Source organism: Chelonia mydas, chromosome 9, assembly GCF_015237465.2.
Source record: "Chelonia mydas isolate rCheMyd1 chromosome 9, rCheMyd1.pri.v2, whole genome shotgun sequence".
NCBI lineage: Eukaryota > Metazoa > Chordata > Testudines > Cheloniidae > Chelonia > Chelonia mydas.
This window is the reverse complement of record NC_057855.1, coordinates 86,066,516-86,088,452: the sequence shown is the minus strand read 5'-3', so window position 1 is coordinate 86,088,452 and position 21,937 is coordinate 86,066,516. Positions and strand designations below refer to the sequence as shown.

Below are 21,937 nucleotides of genomic sequence, written 5' to 3'. Positions count from 1 at the left end.
AGCCCTAGTTACTCAACTCAGCTAGTCAGAAGGCTGCACCATCAGCAAAAGGCAGAAGTCAGTAAGGACAGATTAAAGTGAACATTTAAAGTTGTTGCCTCTTTGGGTATGTCTTGTTTAATGACGTTGATAGAATTTTCAAAGGTAGAAGGTTCTTGGAGTTGTTTGGAAGGCAGGGAGGTGATGGTGGATCCCATAATGCCACTGACTTCCCCCACAATCATACAGACCATTTGTGTACTGTAGTAGGCTTAACCAGCCCTTCACCTGCATGCAAGGTGCTGTATTTAACTATCATTAAATCTGGTATAATGAGACTGGGCATTCTAATAGACCAAACCCTCATGCCACAAGGAAAGAACCCTCAGACATTGATTTAACCAACAATTTACATAACCTATCACTCCTTCCAGGAATAACTAGCAACGATACCACATAGCACAAGCTGGGATCCCCCACTCTCAGGTTAATATGTTGAAAAGAAAATCATCAGACGTAATGTCTGAAAGGTCACCCTATAGGGGGATAAAGCGCAGAATTGACGTAATGCTATCATGCCCTACTGTCTTGGTACCTAGGGACTGGGTACCAGAGCATAAAACACAGAAGAGGTTGCTGATGGAGTGACACTTATGTTCCAGCAGCAACAGCACAGAGGGGTCAGGCTAGGCTGCATAATAATAGCAGCGACATTAAGCAAGTGGAGAGCACAACTGGAGTGATGGTAAGACAAACAGGAAAGCAGTTGCGTCAGTTCACCTGTCCCTCTTTATAGGTGCAACACCATCTGGAGTTGGACCATCATTTAGTAAATGACTGTTCCTCCTTCAGTTTTCAGATTTTTGCAGACAAGAGGTAAAACTAAAGTGACATTTTCTACATACAATATTGATTTATACAATGTAAACAGAAACCTGAGGAATATTTGTCCTTGAATATATTTCTTTTCTGGAAAACTATTGAACTACAAAAGTCTAGAAAAAGGAGACACTTATCTGTGTAAGAAGGCTTCTTCTTGCATTTTTAAAGGAATAATACAGAAAGCAAATGAAAATACCTAGGAGACCCCTATTCTTCACGACCAGACAAGAACAAGAGCGCCAGTGTGGAGTAATGAAATAGACTTGAGCGACGGAGCCTAACATGGGAAAAAAGTATAGAATGGGAATGAAAGAAGAAAGAAACACTCTGTACATGTTTCCTTTCAAAACTGTCATGTAAAGCTATGGTGGCCCCAAACTGCAGACCTATAACATTCACCTTTCATTAAATGTTGCATGCACAATAAATCACCATCTATGCTGGACCCTTGGAGTCACTTTGAATATCCAGGTAGTCCAAGCCAGTTGACCAAAACTATTATTGATTTTCTGTGTGTATCATTTATGGGAAGAAAGCCAACCTCTAATAATGGTACCACAATTTAAAAAACAAACAACCAAGAGGACATTTTTAAACTCACATCATGGAGGTCCTTGGGAATCAGGCCCACAAACTAAATACAAAGCTGAATAAATAATTCATAATACACATTTCATCTGTTGAACATAGCTTCTTTTTTTGTTCATGGAATATCAGTGAGCAGGCCATAATTTCATTGAAATTATTCATTATTCAAATGTATTTGAATTTTTTCCTCAAATATTTTTACTCTAAGGATTGACTGCAAAGTTTGATGTGAATATTCAGTACTCACTATTCAAAATTCAAACATACTCCAACCTTACACACAGAGGCACAATCTCATTGATATCAGTGGGAGTTGTGCCCCTATATTTGAAAGCAGGACTGATCCTTAGATAATCACTGTAAAAAAACTCTTTCCTTTCAAAAGCTCCAATAGTATGGTTTCAATACACTTCTACACACTGCAAATTCTTGGTACAAGCTATGTTATGTTTCCTGTTATCCTTATTATATGTGAAGAAATGTTCCAAGTAATCATGATCCTCCTCTTACTTATACTGGTGTAAATCAGAAGTAACTCTGTTGAAATCAGGAAAATCACAAGTGTAAAACTAGTGTAAGTGATAGAAGAATGAAACCCTATGACTCTTACAGTCCTACCTAACCTGAAAAAGACTGTGCAGCTTGAAAGCTGGTCTCTTTCACCAACACAAGTTGGTCCAATAAAAAACATTACGTCACTCACCTTGTCACTTCTACAAGTGTACGCTTCTACAGTATATAAGATGCATGCACCTGTAGTCTCAGTTACTCAGTCAAAGCACACAGCAACACACAATACAAAACCTCACATATGCTACTTTCAGTACAGACAGAGGTAACTAATAAATGCAAAATGTTCATATCATTGTCTGATGGCGTATACCAGACCTTCTCAGGCCCCCTGCTGGAGGCCTGCCACACCCCAGCCCAAAAAAAGGCAGTGGAGAGGGTCCTCCAAGCTGCCCAGAGTGGCTGTGAGGGACACAGCCAATCAGGGCCCAGCAGTCTAGTATAAGAAGAGCTGCAGGCCAAAGGGAGTTCAGCTTTTTGCTGGAACTGTAGGAATGTGGCTGGCTGACAGAGCTATAGGACCTCAGAGGAGGTAGTGCTGCCAGAAGCCAGGAAGAGCAAGAAGCAGCCCTGAGCTGGTTGCGGGGGCTCCATCAGGACGAGGTCCTGAGGTACGACTGAAGATGACACAGGGCTATGGGGAAGTGGCCCAGGGAATTAGAGCAGCAGTGTGACTTAGATAAAGGGACACAGAAATAGCTGCTATATACAGGGTCCCTGGGCTGAGACCTGGAGTAGTGGGCATCCCCCACAACTCCCATTAGCCACTGGGGAAGTGGCCTGAACAGTGAGGCACCCCAGAGGGGAGAACTGAACTATAGTGGCCCAGCTGGAGAGCTGTAGCCAGGAAGCCCAAAGAGGGGGAAGACATGGTCTTCGGGAGGGAGCCCTGGGGCGCTGCTCTATCCCAGAGGAGGGACTGTCAGAGAGAGAGAGAGAGAGAGTGCGAGTGTGTGCAGGCCAAGGGGGTGCTCACAAGAAGTGAATGTACCCCGTTACACATTGCCATCATAATATACCTACTTCTTCTGCCAGGCCAAAAACTTAACAAAGAACTAACTTTTGGACAACAGGTTTTCAGTGCTAAGATCCTGAAGCCTGAAGCAGCTAGAAATCACAGATCATGCACAAGATCACTGAGAATTGTTCCCACAGCTAGTTTCATAAGTGGACAATTCTGCTAGAACCTAAGGCTCAAATTTCCTAAGCAAGTATTTGTTCTGATACTAAACATTATGTACTTTTCAACATATTCAAGTTGAACAAAGAAACTTTTATACTAAACAATCAATCATTTTACTCTTCTGCTTTGTCATTTTTTTTCCTTTGCCAGTAATTTGAGGTGATGTGGAGTGAAAGGATGGTTTGAGTTACAGTAAAGAAAAGGAAGGAAAGAATTGATGGGAAAGATAAGTGAGAAGAAGGGAGAGATTGAAGGGGGAACAGACACTGAAAGAAGAAAATGCAGAAAAAAAGATGAAGGAGAAAATGCCTTGTCCTTTTGCTATCTCCCCTCCACTTTGCCCTGGAGTTAGATTAAGATTAATTCTACCACTCGTGACAGTTTTAAATATCCGATGTCATACATCATGTCAAAAGGGCTAGAAATAGGAGCTTTTTAACACTGGAAAGGGGAGATTTCTAGCTTTCAAAGAGGATTCAATGTCCTTGCTCATTAGCCCTGGTATTGCCTACAGCAGTGGTTTTCAAACTTTTTTTCTGGTGACCCAGTTGAAAAAATTGTTGATGCCGGTGACCCAATGGAGCTGGGGATGACGGGTTTGGAATGTGGGAGGGGCTCAGGGCTGGGGCAGGGGTACGGGAGGGCATCAGGATTCTGGGTGCAGGCTCTAGGGTGGAGCAGAGGATGAGGCATTTGGGGTGCAGGAAGGGGCTCTGGGTTTGGGGGCTCAGGGCTGTGGCAGGGGATTGGGGCACGGGGTTGGGGTGCGGGCTTACCTCAGGTGGCTCCCGGTCAGCGGCACAGCAGGGGTGCAGAGGTAGGCTTCCTGCCTGTCCTGGCACCATGGACTGCGCTGCGCCCCAGAAACAGCCAGCAGTAGGTCTGGCTCCTAGGTGCAGGTGCATAAGTGTCTCCGCCCGGTTCTCGCCTGCAGGCACTGCCCCCCAGTTCCCATTGGCTGGTTCCTGGCCAATGGGAGTGCGGAGCCAGTGCTCGGGGTGGGGGCAGCCCACGGAACCCTGTGCCCCCCACACCTCGCCTAGGAGCCGGATCTGCTGCTGGCTACTTCCAGGGCGCAGCGTGGTGTCAGAACAGATAGGGACTAGCCTGCCTTAGCCGGGCAGCACCACTGACGGGACTTTTGACGGACTGGTTGGCAGTGCTGACCGGAGCCACCATGACCCAGTACCTTCTATTCCCACAATACTGGAACTTAAAATCAAAGTGACAATCATCCATGGAGAAAGCTATTTTTAGGCAATATTTCTCTCCCTTTATCTCATGGTAACCACAGGACTCCAGCTTTACAGACCAATCAAGACAAAAATGGTTCTAATAATATTTTACAAATTACACTGCCTAGATTTTACAATTAATTCCTGATACTAGCAGAACTAAACTGTATAAAAATAATACCTGATTCTATGCTTGCCTATGAAAAACTATTTCAATAATTATGGGTCTCTTTCTTTCGCTAATACTGATGACAGTTAAGAGTATGTACAAGAAGAGACTATATTCCAGAGCATGAAAAGGAGATCTATAACAAAGTGCCATTGACTTCAACAAAATGGGAGCAGGGCTGGGTCCTTTACATACAAAGTGTCATGGGGTTGTTTCTCTGAATCACAGAGAAAAGAAAGAGGCCTAACTAGTCAGTTTTGTTAACTACATGTATGTCTTTGAAGGGGAAAAAAAGTTGTGCATTTCCAGCATCTAATTCCTTCTAAATGTTTAAAGTACACGTCAAGTCTATTTTGATCATCATATAAGCTCTAAAGAATCACTTGTACATTTTATAGACTACCAAGACATTTGCAAAAGGAGGCCACTTCTTTTGTATAACAGTTAATTATGTTTCCACTTAGTATGAATTGTTTACTTTTATTACTTACCCATATCTTGAATATTACAGAAACAAGCTATACAAGTCCGTTTGTCAAATGCCAAAAGTAAATTTCTACAATTAATCCATAAAAAGAGAATTAAGTTTCCCCACTTTAGAATTAGAAAAAACCTGCTGCTGATTAATTGAATGCATTAAGAAATTAACACACCAGTAAATGATTGATCATTACAATTATCTGAATTTGCATTGAATCCTAAGAAATGACTGAGAAATCCAGTTCTTTGGTATTTTTAGTTAAATTATGCTATTCTGAAAAGTATCTATGGTTAAGATCTTACTATAAAATTTAATCATTTGAAAAAAGAAAAGGAGTACTTGTGGCACCTTAGAGACTAACAAATTTATTTGAGCATAAGCTTTCGTGAGGGGAAACACCGAGGGGAAACATGATAACAGTTTTCAAGTACATAAAAAAGGTTGTTACAAGGAGGAAGAAGAAAAATTGTTCTCCTTAACCTCTGAGAATAGGCCAAGCAGGAATGGGCTTAAATTGCAGGAAGGACAGTTTAGGTTGGACATTAGGAAAACCTTCCTGTCAGGGTGGTTATGCACTTGATTAAATTGCCCAGGGAGGTTGTGGAATCTCCATCATTGGAGAATTTTAAGAGCAGGTTAGACAAACACCTGTCAGGGATGGTCTAGATAATACGTATTCCTGCCATGAGTGCAGGGGACTAGACTAGATGACTTCTTGAGGTCCCTTCTAGTCCTACAATTCTATGATTACAGTCTGTGCTTGCTGAGTCAGCTGCTGTTTACGACTCAGCCTCTGTGCCTCAAAATCAATACAGCAGTGAATCTCGAACTAAGTAACCTCATCGTTGACTACTGCTTGCCAGGGTGATCTATCTGTTGCTGACAACTCCCACCTGTCAATGTCAATGTTGCACTGTTTCACATTATGCTTCAGTGTGTCCTTCACAAATTTCTTGTGGCCGCCTTGTATGCTGTTGCCCACTTTCAGTTCACCATACAGCAACTGCTTTGACATTCTGGTGTCACCCAGTCTCAACACATGACCAGCCCACCCTAACTGTGATGCAATAAGGATGGCATCAATCCCTATGGCAGTGGTACTCAATCTTTTGTACCTTTCACATAGCAAGCTTCTGAGTGTGACCCATCCCCCTTAAAAATTAAAAACACTTTTTTATATGTTTAACACCAAAATAAATGCTGAAGGCAAAGCAGGGCTTCGGTTGCAGGCTGACAGCTTGCGACCCCCCATGTAATAACCTCCTGACCCCCAGTTTGAGAACCCTGCCCTATGGTGTGACTGATACAGTCAATTATTGGTAACTTTTTATCCTTCCATTAGATACGGAACATGGCACGCAGATGTCATAAATGGAACTTATGTAGAAGCTTAATGTGATGCTTATAGCAGGTTCAGCTCTCTCACCCATACAACAAGTTGGACAGCACAACTGCCTTATAGACTTTTAACTTGGTTTGAAGCTTAATACCATGTTGTTGCCAAACTCTGTCTGATATTACAGCAAATGATGAACTCATTTTGTTGACACCACTTGTGAGCTTCTTGTCTAAAGAAACATCATTCGACAAAATACTACCAAGATAAGTCTGTAGCAGCAGTTAGCTGTGTGTTTCTGATGGTGACTTTTGCTTTTGTGTAGGGTTTCCCTTGTGCAGGTTGATATATGACTGCTATCTTTTTCAGATTGTCAGCCTACACATTTCTGCAGACTCTGTGAATCTGTCTTTAATCAACTGTATATCTTCTAGAGCATGTTCCTCTAGAGCACCATCACTGGCCAGCAGCAGTTCATGAAATTGCCTCAAAGACCATTGTGGAAGATGGCAGCCTGTTCACATAAAATAATTTTCCAGAGGATCGGAAACGTATCCAGATACCAGCATTCAGGTCTCTTGTAGCATCATCAAGCAATGCTGCATAGAAGAGTAAACAAGTGGACCAATTACGCAGCCCTGCTTAATGTCATTAGTAATAGGAAATTGGTCAGACAGAACACCATGTACGCAAACTCATTCAAGCATTCCACTGCGAAATAGCCTCAGAATGTTGGTGAATTTTTCTGGACAACCAAACTTACACAATAATTGCCAAAGCCTGTTCTACTGAGCATGTCATATGCTTTAGCCAGGTCAATAAAGACAGTGTGTAAAGGTTGTGTTTCTATTCTCTGCATTTCTCCTGCATCTGATGGGCTACAAATATGATGTCTGCTGTTCCTTGTGTTAGCCTAAAACCGCATTATGACTCCAGTAGCATGCAATTAACAATGTTGCATACCAAACAATCAGAGAGTACTTTAGTCAGAACCCTTCTGGTGAGGGAGAGTAATGAAATACCACCACAAATACCATAGCCAGACAGTGACAATGGTGGTGTTTTTGAAGTCTTGTGATATGTCTTCAGTTCTCCATATACTGTGCTAAAAATAGGCCATGCTGTTCCCTTAGCAGGATTTCACCTCCAAATTTGAACATTTCTGCAGGAATACCATCAGATCCAGAAACTCTGCAGTGCTTCCCGGCACTGATTCTCAGCGCTGACTTTGTCAAGGAGCAGGACTGCACTAATGCTGTAATTACGGTGTTGGCTGATCCACTACTCTTATTAAGGCCTTGTCTGTGATGTTGGAAGTGTGTTCTAAAGGTAACTGAAATGCTCCAAAGGATTTCTCCTTTGTCAGTGATAAGTGTTAGGCTGTCCACACTCTTCAAAGGTACAGTAATGGTATGTATAAGACCATAAAAGTCTTTCAAAGCAGCCTAGAAGTCTTTGGTCACATGATGGTCAGCATAGCCCTGGATTTCAACTGCCATAGTCCCATTGATACTGTATGTGTCTAAGCTTAGATTAGATGTCAAGACACAGATGCCTGTGTGTTACATCTGTGCCTACAGGGACATGGGGTACATCGTCGAATTCTTGTATCTCATGTTTTAAGGGCTGCATCCCTTTTTTATTTCATCATGACCTTTCAACAGCAGTACGTGCTTTTGAAAGAATGAGGTTTGATTACGTTTATTCCCTACAGCAAGACACTTCTACTGCAGATCGTTCAAAATGCAGCAACATGTTTGTTCACTAGCTTGAGCGATTGTGATCACATTATACCTAACTCGTCGTGATTAGATATACATCCTACAAGGTAGTGGAATGACCTTAGATTGGCCCTTCTTAGTTTTGTGAAGCTGTTTGTTTTATTCTGTTGTTGTGCAGCAACCTAAGAACTTCAGCAACTTTAATGCTTGAAAAATAAGTTATAAGAACTTCTTTATTATGAAATGTGCATGCCTGTATTTATTTTGCTTATTCAATAGCCATTGTTAGTTTTTCTCTTTGATATTCCCCTTGTATTAAGTGCATGAAGTTGATTTGCTTTATAGGACTTTAGCAAGAAGTAATTGTTTTGTATGATTTGACTGTATTTTAATATTACATGAAACATAAATCAGCATGTAGATTATATTTTGTAAGAGTACCCCATCTTCATGGAATCCAGGAACTTGGCCCTGATGCTAGGATATGACAGAGATTCTCCTTTTCTTTCTATGCACCATTCCTTTATATAGTCTTTGGAGCACAAGGTGTTCTGCCCACATTTCCTCCCATCCCCAGCTCACCCTCTAAGCTATGGAGGCTGTGAAGGTATGGCTGACTTCATGCCACCTAGGAACTCTCTCACACCGAGATTTCACAGCTGGCTGTTTAAGTCAGCTTTCTGGCCCCATGGGAGTTGTTGGAACAGTATGAAGAAACTGAAGCAGGCCATAGGACCAGGTCCTTTTGATAAAGAGAACAATTCTACTAAAACCATTTATCAAGGTCCACATTAAACCATTCAGCCAATAGCACATGTGGCTGGAGGTGTGGAGTTCTCAGTCTGCCCCAAGGAGAGCTCTGGGAAAGAATGTGCTTTAGGAGGCACAATAATTGCTCCCCAGCACATGGGGGAGTACAAATGCTGCATTATCCCAGTTTGCCAAGATAACTCTGTAGTCTGATATGCAAGTGATGGGTTAGGGGAGGGAGGAATCAGCAGCATGACCCTGCCTTCTCTTCACTCTCAAGGGTGCAAGTAGACAGCAATATTTTTTACTCCCTTGAGCTAAGGAATTGGGATTGTTCCTAGTTCCTGCATATATGTTGTCACTACTCTTTGCAATGGGTAGGGACAACATTATCTGATGTATCTTCTTTCACATAAAAAGGGAATTCTTCTCCACAGCTTTCCATGATCCACTAGCTACATTGTTCATATTACCATTTTAATTATTGCTTACATTGTGTACTGGTGACTTTCACAAAACTATTTATATTTTCACCTACTTTTTTTTCAGTCTCAAACTTTAAGTGAACTTTGATTTCATCTCCAGAAAGAACTTATGGAACCTGCCATTTCTCTAAAGGATACAGGTATGAAAATCTTAAATAGAGCGGGAAATATTTAACAGGATGTTCTTAAAGACAAAGTTTAACTCAAGACATCTGACTAGCTAGCTACTGTACACAAGTCATTTGGATACCGTAATGTAAAGAATGACGCATACAGAGAATGTAGCCATACTCTAATGTAAGTGGCTCAGGTTTGCAGCTCACAACAATATATACCAATGTTATTTGACTCACTAATCTTACAACTGAGCAAATTCCTGACAGCATTAATTGATTGTAGCAGCCGTCTTTGCTATTCACCCCCATCACATCATTGAATTCCAGAAAAAAAGTCAATACTAAGATGTTGAACAATTGGCATAAATTCTTCAGTCATACTCCTTCCATCCCTTTCTTTTGGTTTGCTAAGGTGCTTCCACTGACTTGCAAAGCATTTTTAATAAATCACACAGACAATGGGAAACGGATTTGCTGAGCACTTGCAATTGAAACCAAAGTTTACAGGAGCTACAAAGAATGGAGCGTCTCTGAAAATCAGATCCTGGGATTTTAATTAATGTGTGTGATTTACTTCAAATAAATCTCCACTTTTAAGTTCTGAAGCATTTGAATCTTAATATGAAATGTAATCTCTAACTGACCTATGATATACCCACCATGCCGTAGAACTATATTTAATTCAGGTAATGTCTTTTTCTGGCAGAGCTGGTTCCTGATATTTCTGAATTTGGGGGGTACAAAATATATGATCAAGAAACAGGGACTCAGGGAGAAAGGTTATCTGGCTCCAACAGTGTCTGGTGAAACAAGAAGAAAAGCAAATTTGATTTTATTCCCAATTCCAGAAAATAAGACAGCTCTCTTCTTTTGTCAAAAGAACTGACAGAAAAGGCAATTAGCAAGAATATATGTATAAGAAGTTGGCCTCAGGGACAATTGCATAGTTGTTTACTTCATTCTATGTCCTACATACTATATTCCAGTCATTTTTTCAATATTCTTCCTTGTCATTAGTTCAGACTTCTGCATCCATTTCTGATAGATCTTCCCAAAGCACTTAGAAGTGTCAGAGAGGCTGCGCCTCTCCTTGTTTAGTAATGGCATGTTATAGATTTTCTGAGATCATTGGCATACTCTGAAAAACAGAATTCTAAACCAAGATGTGTCACTTACTAGGGCGGCTGGAAAACCATCAGATCCTAAGATTGTTGAAGAGACTTTTGAAGTTGGTTGAGTGTTCCTGGAAGAACTGATATACACTGAAATTGGTGACTGAGACTAGGTTACTCTGTCACTCTGTTTTTGACTGGTATGCTTTCTGACATTTTTATTCTGCTAAAAATTAGTGCATCTGAGAAGAGAATGGAAATTAGATTTCCTTTTACATTAGAACACTGCAAACTGGGTTTATGTTATTCTTTATTTATTTGGGAGGCAGAACATATGTTTTATGCCTTCTGTTTGATTTATTAGCATAGGATGGAAAATGCACTGTGATCAGTGATACTTTGTTAAATGACTTAAATGTGCTCATATGTCTTGTGGATTTTCCTGGGTTTTATTCTCTCCCTTGTATACTCCCTTGTTTGATTAAAACAATACTTATAAAGGAGGGTATAGTATTTCTGATAAGTAACTGGCAATTTTAGTGAGTTTATAGGTATCATTAAAAGTGCAGCATGACAGAATTGCTGATAGATATTTTATGAAACCCTTGTGGGATGCTGTGATCCTAGAAAGTAAGAACCAATTTCAGGCTCGGGGGAAAAGAAAGGTCTATTTATTCCTTATTTTCTTATTTTCATTCTGGTGAAAAAAAGCATTGCTAAAACATTTTTTAAAATCAAGACACAAAAAAACCTACAAGTTTCCCTACCACAATTTTTACACATAGAAGGAATGAAAACTGCACAATTATTAGCCAAACCTTGTCATGTCTATACTACAATCTTAAGTCGACATTAGCTTCCTTCTGTTGGTGGTACACATCTTCACCAGGAGCGCTTCCACCAACTGAAGAGGGGAAGCGTGGGCAGCTGAGCGCCAGGACACTCAGTTCTGCACAGCTCCCCACCGGGAGCCCCGCTGTCCTCCGGGGCTTCTCACCTCCCTGTTCCCCACTGGGAGTGGGGGGCTTTTTTTTCCCTGTTCCCGACTGGGAGTGGAGGCAGGCAGCCGCCTGGGGCTTCTCGCCTCCCCATCCCCAACAGGAGCTGGGGGGAAGCTGTCCAGGAAGTTATCGCCTCCAGCAGGAAGATCCAAGCCCAGAGTCTGGTCAGCTGCCATGCTGCTAGTGGGGGGCGGAGAGCCTCGATGTAAGCCTAATCCAAGACCCTGCGTGGCAGCCCAGCTTGGAGACGAGACCCCGCAACAGCCTGGCTGGGGAGCCAGTAGTCAGCTTTCTTGTCCATTTCAAGGCTCCAGTGGACAAGAATGACAGCCAACAGCAGATGTAAGTAACACAATGTCTATACAGACACTGTCAACTAACTGTCACCCTGGGGGAGATGGAGTTATTATGTTGGTGTAGTAGGGCAATTAGGGCTTGTATTCTCTATGAGCTAAATCGATTTAGCAAGTCTGGTGAAGACGTAATAAGTCCATGGGAGAATGCGCTCCTGTCGATTTCAGTACTCCATCTCACCGAGACGTGGAAGCTATGTTGATGGGAGAGCGTCTCCCGTCAGCCTAGCACAGTGCAGACACCGCTGTAAGTTGATCTAAGCTACATCAATTTAAGTTATGTAACTTATGTAACTTAATAAGCATAACTTAGATCGACTTACCTTGTTAGTGTAGACAAGGCTGTAATGTAGACACTGACATAGTTAGGATGACATAAACTGCCTTATGTTGACCTAACTCTGTAGTGTAGACCAAGCCTAAGTGGTATCATCTGTCTTCAGAGTCCGCAGATACTCCCCTCTGTATGAAAACAGTGATCCAGAAACTCTCAGATAAGGGAGGGAGCTACTCATCACATTGAACTTCTGTTGGAGGAATTAAGTCCATCATAAATTAGAGCAGCGGCTCTCAACCTTTCCAGACTACTGTACCCCTTTCAGGAGTCCGATTTGTCTTGCGTACCTCCAAGTTTCACCTCACTTAAACTACTTGCTTACAAAATCAGACATAAAAATACAAAATTCTCACAGCACACTATTACTGAACAGTTGCTCACTTTCTTATTTTTACCATATAATTATAAAATAAATCAATCGGAATATAAATATCGTACCTACATTTCAGTATATAGTAAATAGAGCAGTAAAAACAAGTCATTGTCTATGAAATTTTAGTTTGTACTGACTTCACTAATGCTTTTTATGTAGCCTGTTGTAAAACTAGGCAAATATCTAAATGGTTGATGTACCCACCGGAAGACCTCTGCATACCCCCGAGGGTACATGTACCCCTGGTTGAGAACCATTGCGCTAGATGGTAGGTAGGTGCAAGCAGGTAGCCAAAAGAAGTAAAGCTACTGTGCAGCAACACACTCCTTAAAAGGTTTCAGAGTAACAGCCGTGTTAGTCTGTATTCGCAAAAAGAAAAGGAGTACTTGTGGCACCTTAGAAACTAACCAATTTATTTGAGCATAAGCTTTCGTGAGCTACAGCTCACTTCATCGGATGCATACTGTGGAAAGTGTAGAAGATCTTTTTATATACACACAAAGCATGAAAAAATACCTCCTCCCACCCCACTCTCCAAATGATGTAGCAGGAAGCCTAGACTTTACAACTGTACTATTTTCTTCTTCTTCTTCGGTCTTCCATGCAAGTTTCTGTGGGACAGGATGATATAAGGCTCATGAATTAGGGCTGTAACCTTACATTTCAAGTAAGTGAGAATATATTCTAGTGTTACGTATGTGATGTATTTAGAGGAAAAGCTGACTAAAAATTAGCCTCTTTACTTTTACAGGTCCCTCAGAAGCACAGTGAGAAATAAAGCATTCGAAACAAACAGTGCATACTATACGTGGACCAAATGCTCACTAGTAGAATACGGAGAAAATCTATTGACCTTAATGAACTCACTATGGATTTATACCAGCATGAGAGCAGAATTTGGTCCATTGTGTAAGTCAAGCTAGTTCCAGTTTACAGATGACAAAAAGGCACAATGACATTTTCCTGACATGACGATTTCTTGCCAAGACTTGTCAGCATGCCTTATATTCATGTCTTTGCAGATAAATAAAACTATTTCTGACTGGTCACATGAAATCCAAGTTCCATATGTTTAAATCTTCATTCTTGGTACGTATAAATTTGAATTCAAAGCGTAACTGAAACTGCATTCTCCATAACTAGGTCTCCTCTCTAAACTCTATTGCATTGTAGAATTAGAACACTTCTAAATGAATATCAGTCATAAAACTGCTATAGTGAGACTCTGACAGAGAATCAGAAACAGGCAAAAATTAGGGCTTAGAATAAAACTGGTCTGGAAACTAGAGGGTCAAAATCTAAAGTCCTTACTTTGGCAACACTTACTGAGGTCAATGGGGGTTTTGCTTGAATAAGAATTAGGCCTTTATTACACACATTTAGCCCAGTTCAGCTGTTCAAAAGCGAATTTATACAAGTTTCTTCATTTTATTTGCCCTGCTAGTGATCTCATACTCTAGTTTTTGTCCTACAAATAAGAAATCTTATGTGACCCTCTGGTTAGGAATAGAAAATGCCAAATCTTTTGTGATGCATTCTAAAACCTTTGTTTTCCAGTATGGCTGGCTATGCTAATTTTTTCCACACAAATTTACCAGCAAATATATGCTGCTTTTTCTTCCTGCACTAGGGAATAATATCAGTTTGCCTGGCCCATAATGAAGCTCAATATATTTCTCTTGCCAGGAAATATATAAAAGTTTGGCTAACTAGAAATTTATCCCCATATGTTCATCCTGTTAAGGATCAATAACATTCATCATTCCAGTGACTCAATCCCAGATGCTTGTCCTGTCTGGAATTCATTCCTCTAAACTAGTATTTTTCATAATAGTATACATCAGTCTAAAAGGAATACAGCTTCTTCCTTTGCATCTCCAAAAACTGTAGGACTAGAGTTTTCTCTTATTTACATTCATGTAAATAAAGAGTAACTCCTTGAAGAAAATGGTGTTTTGCTGCCATAAAAATGATATAAGTGAAATGAGAATAAGATCCATAGACTATATATCCTGCAAGGAAAAATTTTTCCAGGCCAGAATCATCAGGATGCATCCTACCAGGAATCATCAATACATCTAGTGTGTCCAGCCAATTCTGCCCCATCTCTTTAACTTGGATCATTATCGCTTTATTCATGACTGTTGTGATGTGTCTTTTTCCTGATCTATTAAGACACATTACATGGGTGGAATTCACAGGCCTTCTGAATTTACCTCCACTTCAATCCACTAATCATCACTTTTTCAAGGCTGCATTTTGCTTCAGTGCTGGCTAATGGTTGGAGCAGGAGACAAAGTCAAGAGACAAGAGCTTTACTTCTGGCTCTGCCATTAACTCACTAAGCGACCATGAATATATTACTTAACAGTCTCTTTGCCTCAGTTTCCTTATTTATAAAATAGAGATAATAATACTTATCCACTTTTGTAAAGTACATTGAGATCCTCAGAAAATAGTGCTATATATCAGTGCAGGATATTATCATCTTCTTCCCAGGTTTCCACTAATATAAGCTAACAACATTCACAATCCTCTTTTGACAGTAATTACCAAAAAAAAATTACATTTCACAAATAAAAGCTGGAAAATTAAAGATATGCCTAATGCAGAATGTCAGCAAAAATTTGATAGGTTCCAAATTCCAAGTACACTCTTAGGACTTTGGAGTAGGTCAGACTCATAACTCAAAAGAGGCCTGTTTTTTTTTCTGTTCTTGTTTGAATGCAAGCAAAGAAAGCAGAAATCCCTAAGAACACTAGATCTCACAGCACTTCTACCATTAAAGATATGGCCTTTTGAAAGCTTGTTAGATTTTAATCAACAGAAGCTTATCTAACCCAACTCTGGAGCCAGATGCGAACTCTGCCTCCTTAGCCTAACTTTTGTTCGTTGAACAAATTCTTTGCGCAACCACTTACATATTTCAAATCTGTATGACAGCTGGCATGTCAAACATATGGGCTGAATTTATGGCAGAACAAATCAATATGATTTACGCCAGCACAAAGATATGGGGATGAATTCCTGGCATGGAAAACCCATATACAGTGTAATTCTTGGCAGAACAAACCTATACAATTACTGACTAGGACAATTATGTTGCATTAAATTTCTCACAAGAGAAAACTTTATTATAGGATTTCCAGTAAGACAAGAAAATTTTATCTCCATCCAGACAACTCAATATACTAGCATATATTATCAGGTATACCAGAAGTATTAACAAGTATTACATAAGAACCAATATGCACTGAATAATAATATATTGACAGACTCCATTTCAGGAAAGCATCTCTATTTAGGATGTCAATTAAGCAAGTGCTAACAGGCCAACCTTAATAGTGATGTTGTAAAGCATGTGCTTGGGGTCTTATGGTAATTTGCAGCAGGACAAGACTGTATGAATTTCAAGGAGAAAAAATTAGGTGCTTATAAGACAAACAGGACAGACGCCTACGATATCTAGTAAGAAATGAACTGAACATTAATCTAGGCAAGAAAAACATGGAGAACACATTCTTAATAAGCCATAATGCCTCCATGAGTCTTCAAGAAATACATCAGTTTTTGCAAATAATAAACCTGATTCCTAACAGGCCAATCCTGAACATGTGCGAGCAGGACAATCTGCTGTGTGATAACTTGCTGCAGAAATGCATACAAACGTTACCATTTCTAGCAAGGAAATCATAAGGAGTTAATCCTACAAGATTATTGGTGGAATTTTCTTATAAGACACAATTCTCGGAGGAATAAACCTATATAACATTAGGGAGGATAAACTCAAATCATATCAAATGGGCTAATTTCTTAGTTAAGCAAACCCACTTAATTCTTGCAGGACAAGGTAATTCTTCGCAGGTCAAACATAATTGGCTGAAATCTTGGCCAGAATAATTTGAGTAGGTTCTGTATTCAAATATATAATAAATTATAGCCTTGTATTCCCCCAACACCGCTGCTTTGTAGCTGTATGCACCATTTGTGTATATGTGCTGAAAAGATTTCTAGGATAGGAACAAGTTCTTCCCTGAGTTATATCTATGCTTAAAAAAAGAGAAAGAAAGAAAGAAAACAGTTAATTGTTTGCTTTTGTCCTTACAACAAATTATTTCTCCTTCAGTTTGTAAATGACTTGGCTATTTGTAGGATTACACACATTTTGTTTAAGAGGATTGTTGCATTTGAATTTACCAGTAAGCTTTCCAAACACATGGACAGATAACCTACAGCCTCAAAGCTAATTTGGTACTGGAGCAAATCCATATGCATACGTAAGAGTTGTAACTATTACCCAGTTAGTTCTGGTAAGAAGAGTAGCCACCACCTAACAACAACATTTATCAACAGTTGCCAAGTTGTGGTCTGAGACACAGCATAGTAAGTCTGTATTTTCGGAAGGTGATAGCTGAAAAATACTTAGGAAAATAATTGCAGTAACTCAGATACTGTAGTATGGTAACAGGTGCCAAATGGTGACTTTTAAATGGCAATCACTGTCTGCCTTTGAAAGTAATAGGATTATAAGTTTACATGCTGACATACAAACGCCCTTGTAGGATACTTTTCATAATTATTGAAAATGAAAATCAGTTATGTACCTTGAGTGGATTTGTCATCAGCTTTTCTTTTTCTGCTATGGCTGTTATAGTTCAGTCTTAGTTCTTGGCTATATTCATTTAGAGTTTCTCTGGAGTCATAGGATTGTCTTGGTTTTCTCCCATCTTCACTCTCATCTGAAGAACTTGTATAAGCTAGATCCATTTCATGCTTAACTTTTGACAGTGGCTGGTAGGGTTTGCAGTCCATCTGCTCCATTTCTGATTAAGTATGCTCAGAGTCATGAAAATAAGGAATAGGAACTCCCTAAAGAAATGGTCCTGGAAAAGACAAAATTCCATCTCAGATATTACAAATTATAAATATTAGCTATTCAGGGCCAGATGTTACTCTCAGGCCAAAAGAAAATCAATTAAATTTATCTGGATTTACATAAATGTGATTGACATAAGAATCTGGCCCACAGGTTTTCAAAATAGCTTTAAGAAAAACCTAAACCAAATGACGTAAAGTAAGTCAGAGTGCTAATGTTGTCTTGTACTTCATGCACGGAGTATCTTATAATACCATTTGGGTAGAAAACCTGAATTTCCAGTATGTTATTTGAAATTATTGGATATAATAATTGAATTTATTTCTCTAAAAATCTGTGTGTGTCCTCAAATATAACATTTTTTAACATTAAGATCAAGAAATCAAAGAGTTCTACTCCTCTGGCAGTATTTGGTTATATAAATTAAAATGTCCAGTCAACTAGTAAGACATTTGACACACTATAAAACAATCAGGCATGTTTAAAATTAAAATGGATAGCTTATGACAGTCTCAGAATACTGTATCATAATTAATTCAGGAAAAAAATGACATTTTCCTTTTAAATAATGCGAATTTTCAAAAAAAAATTCTCTAGCTCAAAGCAACATGAGTCCATACAGAAAGTACTGCAATGAAACCTTTAGAGAGATAGGCAACAGTCACTGTTAGCTCAAGCACTTCCAATACCATTAATGGCAATGAAGTTTCACCTGACAAACTGGTGAATTTGGCCTATAGTCTCATTTTCATGGAAGTTTTTACCTATTAATGTTAATGGAAATTATATGGTGAAATAATGGGAATTGTGGAACATCTTTTACCACTGCATTCATACAGCAGCAACAGTTAGTTCCAAGACCAGATCCCAGACCAATAATTTGTTCATTTAGAGACAAAACAATGTAAAACTTCAGAGGCTACAAGTCCACTCGATCCTACTTCTTGTTCAGCCAATCACTAAGACAAACAAGTTTGTTTATGTTTATGGGAGATACTGCTGCCTGCTTCTTATTTTTAATGTGAGAAAGTGAGAACAGGTGTTTGCATGGCACTTTTGTAGCTGACGTTGCAAAGTATTTACGCGCCAGATATGCTAAACATTCGTATGCCCCTTCATGCTTCGGCCACCATTCCAGAGGACATGCTTCCGTGCAGATGATGCTCGTTAAAAAAAAAATGAATTAATTAAATTTGTGAGTGAACTCCTTGGGGGAGAATTGTATGTCCCCTTCTGTTTTACCTGCATTCTGCCATATATTTCATGTTATAGTAGGCTCGGATGATGGCCCATTTTGTTCGTTTTAAGAACACTTTCACAGCAGATTTGACAAAATGCAAAGAAGGTACCAATGTGCGATTTCTAAAAATAGCTACAGCACTCCACCCAAGGTTTAAGAATCTGAAGTGCCCTCCAAAATCTGAGAGGGACGAGGTGTGGAGCATGCTTTCAGAAGTCTTAAAAGTGCAACACTCCGATGCGGAAACTACAGAATCCAAACCACCAAAAAAGAAAATCAACCTTCTGCTGGTGGCATCGGATGCAGATGATGAAAATGAACATGCATTGGATCCGCTCTGCTTTGGACCATTATCGAGCAGAATCCATCATCAGCATGGACGCACGTCCTCTGGAATGGTGATAGAAGCGTGAAGGGACATTCGAATCTTTAGCTCATCTGGCACGTAAATATCTTGTGACGTCTGCTACAACAATGCCATGCAAACGCCTGTTCTCACTTTCAGGTGACATGGTAAACAAGAAGCATCATCTGCAAATTTTAACCAAACTTGTTTTGTCTGAGCGATTGGCTGAAGTAGGACTGAGTGGACTTGTAGGCTCTAAAGTTTTACATTGTTTTATTTTTGAATGCAGTTTTTTTTGTACATAATTCTATATTTGTAAGTTCAACTTCCATGATAAAGAGACTGCACTACAGTACTTGTATTAGGTGAATTGAAAAAGACTATTTTATTTTATTTTTTACAGTGCAAATATTTTAAATAAAAGTAATAATATAAAGTGAGCACTGTACACTTTGTATTCTGTGTTGTAATTGAAATCAATATATTTGAAAATGTAGAAAACATCCAAAAATATTTAAATAAATGGTATTCTATTATTAACAGCACGATTAATCATGATTAATTTTTTTAATCGCTTGACTGCCCTTGTATATATACATATACACACACAAATGGTGGGGGGGAAAAGGGGAACAGGGATGCACATAAAGCCCCTGGCACTGGGGAGGGAAGGAGATGAGGACCCTAGCACAGGATGCCAGGGTGAACAGGGGGCAACACAGACTGCTGGCATGCATGAAAGTGGGCACATACAGAGCCCTAGTCAGAGGAGGAAGGGGGTATGAGGCTTGGGGGAAGTGGTGCATGGGAGAAAGATGAATGGGGGCGCACACATGGGGAGAGAAGGTGGGACAACAGTATGGGGCAGGCAGAGAGAAAGCCTCCTTGTCATGGAGGTGTCACTATGAGGGACAGAGCCCTGGCATGCAGGGATGGGGAGAATAGGGGGACACACAGAGCACCCAGCATAAAGGTATGGGGTTGCAGGATGTCCTTGAAATAGAAGGGAATGTGAGAGTGGCAAAGGGAGTTTATAAAGGGTGATGAAGGAATGCAAGATACCCCTGGTATGTGCGGTGTGCTCTGCCTACAGAAGCAACAAAGTATACTAGTATATATAAATCTCACATTTAGATCAATTAAGCTGTAAAACCAACCATGCACCTAATTTAATATGTTTTGTGTTTGTTTTTTGTAAAAACCCCTATATTTCTGTGTTCACCTATTGCATACCAGGCTGAATCACAAAGAGACTTACAAAAGCCAGTACTACCCCCTCTGCCCCTTGAACCTTTTAAAAATGTACAAAGGTTCCTATGGAAAGAGAGTCTTGTGGCTGATCTATTTTGCAGGCGGTCTGCACAAGGTGCATTCTGGTTGCACAAATCTTTTGCGAGCAACTGAAAAACTTGGGATTATATACAATACTGTAAAATTCAAGGTTTTGAACACCTACTGCTCTGAGTCACTTCTGAAATGTGTTTCTCCCTCCCATTTTATAAGTATATATCTATCTATCTTACTTTTTTAAAATAAAAACTCATCACTGATTATGAAAACGGAGTGCTGCAAAGATATGCATTTAACAGCTTTAACTGGTGCAATATTGGAAAACGTAAGGTTTCAATATTTAGTTTTAACTGCAAAAAATTTTACTTTTTATACAGTACTATTGTTTGTATATTCACTATTCTTTCATGACTTCTGCTTCACTGTCCTGCGAACACATGATTTTCCATCTGTGCAATGACATGGATTTTTTCCCCATTTAAATATGAAAGGACATGTAAAGACAGATGAAAATGCTATGAAGCATTTTCTGAAAGATGGTAGCTACACTGCCCCTTTCTGTTCTTTAAATAGAGGGGAAGAAACAATGTCAAAACTGGTTTGGGGGACAGCTCCATTCCCTTCCTAGGACTCCAGTAGACTTTTCTGCCATGGGTAGACATGGACACCCCTTCATTCCTATGAAGGTATAGGAGCAGGAGGTGGGGTCTGGAGAGAGCCAAAGTTCAGCCTCTTGTCACACAATATTTCCCTCCAAGTCCCAGGGTCCTAGGCCTCAAACACCGATGGATTTCACTCCATGCCACACAGGATCAGGGAGAATCCACAATGGCATCATGATTCTTCAGGCAGAAGGCTAACCAACCGGAATGCAATGCAGAGAAACCAGGTCTCAGGAAAAATCCTGCACTGCCTACCCATCCCAAAAGGGATGAGGACCAGAAAACTCAGTGTGCCTGATTCTTTGCTCTATTACACCAGTTTTTTGCTGGTGTCGTTCCATTGACTTCAATAGAGTTACACTGGCCTTAAAACTTCACATAGAAAACTGGACAGTCTTTTCTTAGAAGATTTCAGTTCCCTCCAAAAAACCCCAACACATGGGTTAAGTTTGTGTTTCCTCTACTTTTGTTTAGGTGTCCTGAAAACCAAACTATCTACTCTTATCTGAAGGCAGGTGACAAACTGTTATTTGTAAGACCTGCAAAAGATTTGATAACACTTTTCAGCATATAACATTTTTATGATACAAAAAAATATGAAAAAAAACAAGCAAACAATTCTTCAACCCATCTTAGTGTTAGAGTTTGAGTCAAATACATTCAATGGTGATGTGTTAAGATCATTTGAATCTAAACCCTGCCACTTGTAGTCTGTATCTTATTTCCTACCTTGCACTGGAAAACAACAATACTGTGTTAAGTGTGATTTAAAACAATAATGCCTGAGTGTCTATACAGGTTTCTTCAAGTAACTGGCCTCCTGGTGGCTAAAGGAAATATCTAACTGATCAA

The 21,937-nt window shown here is 39.8% G+C and overlaps 1 protein-coding gene and 1 long non-coding RNA gene across 10 annotated transcripts in view; one reads left to right on the top strand and one right to left on the bottom strand.

The window, feature by feature from the left end:
- Nucleotides 1-21,937, bottom strand: part of TENM1 (teneurin transmembrane protein 1) — a 517,886-nt gene that overhangs the window by 357,335 nt on the left and 138,614 nt on the right. For all 9 annotated transcript variants that reach the window (XM_037909021.2, XM_043523191.1, XM_043523186.1 and 6 more), the window contains one exon: nucleotides 17,276-17,554. In XM_037909021.2, coding sequence (XP_037764949.1) covers nucleotides 17,276-17,492 — 217 coding nt within the window. In that variant the 5' untranslated portion in view covers nucleotides 17,493-17,554. The remainder of the gene's footprint in view (nucleotides 1-17,275; nucleotides 17,555-21,937) is intronic.
- On the top strand, nucleotides 2,508-9,519 carry LOC122461870. Its single transcript, XR_006284091.1, has 3 exons — nucleotides 2,508-2,630; nucleotides 7,592-7,752; nucleotides 9,444-9,519. It is a non-coding gene; the product is annotated as an uncharacterized LOC122461870 (long non-coding RNA).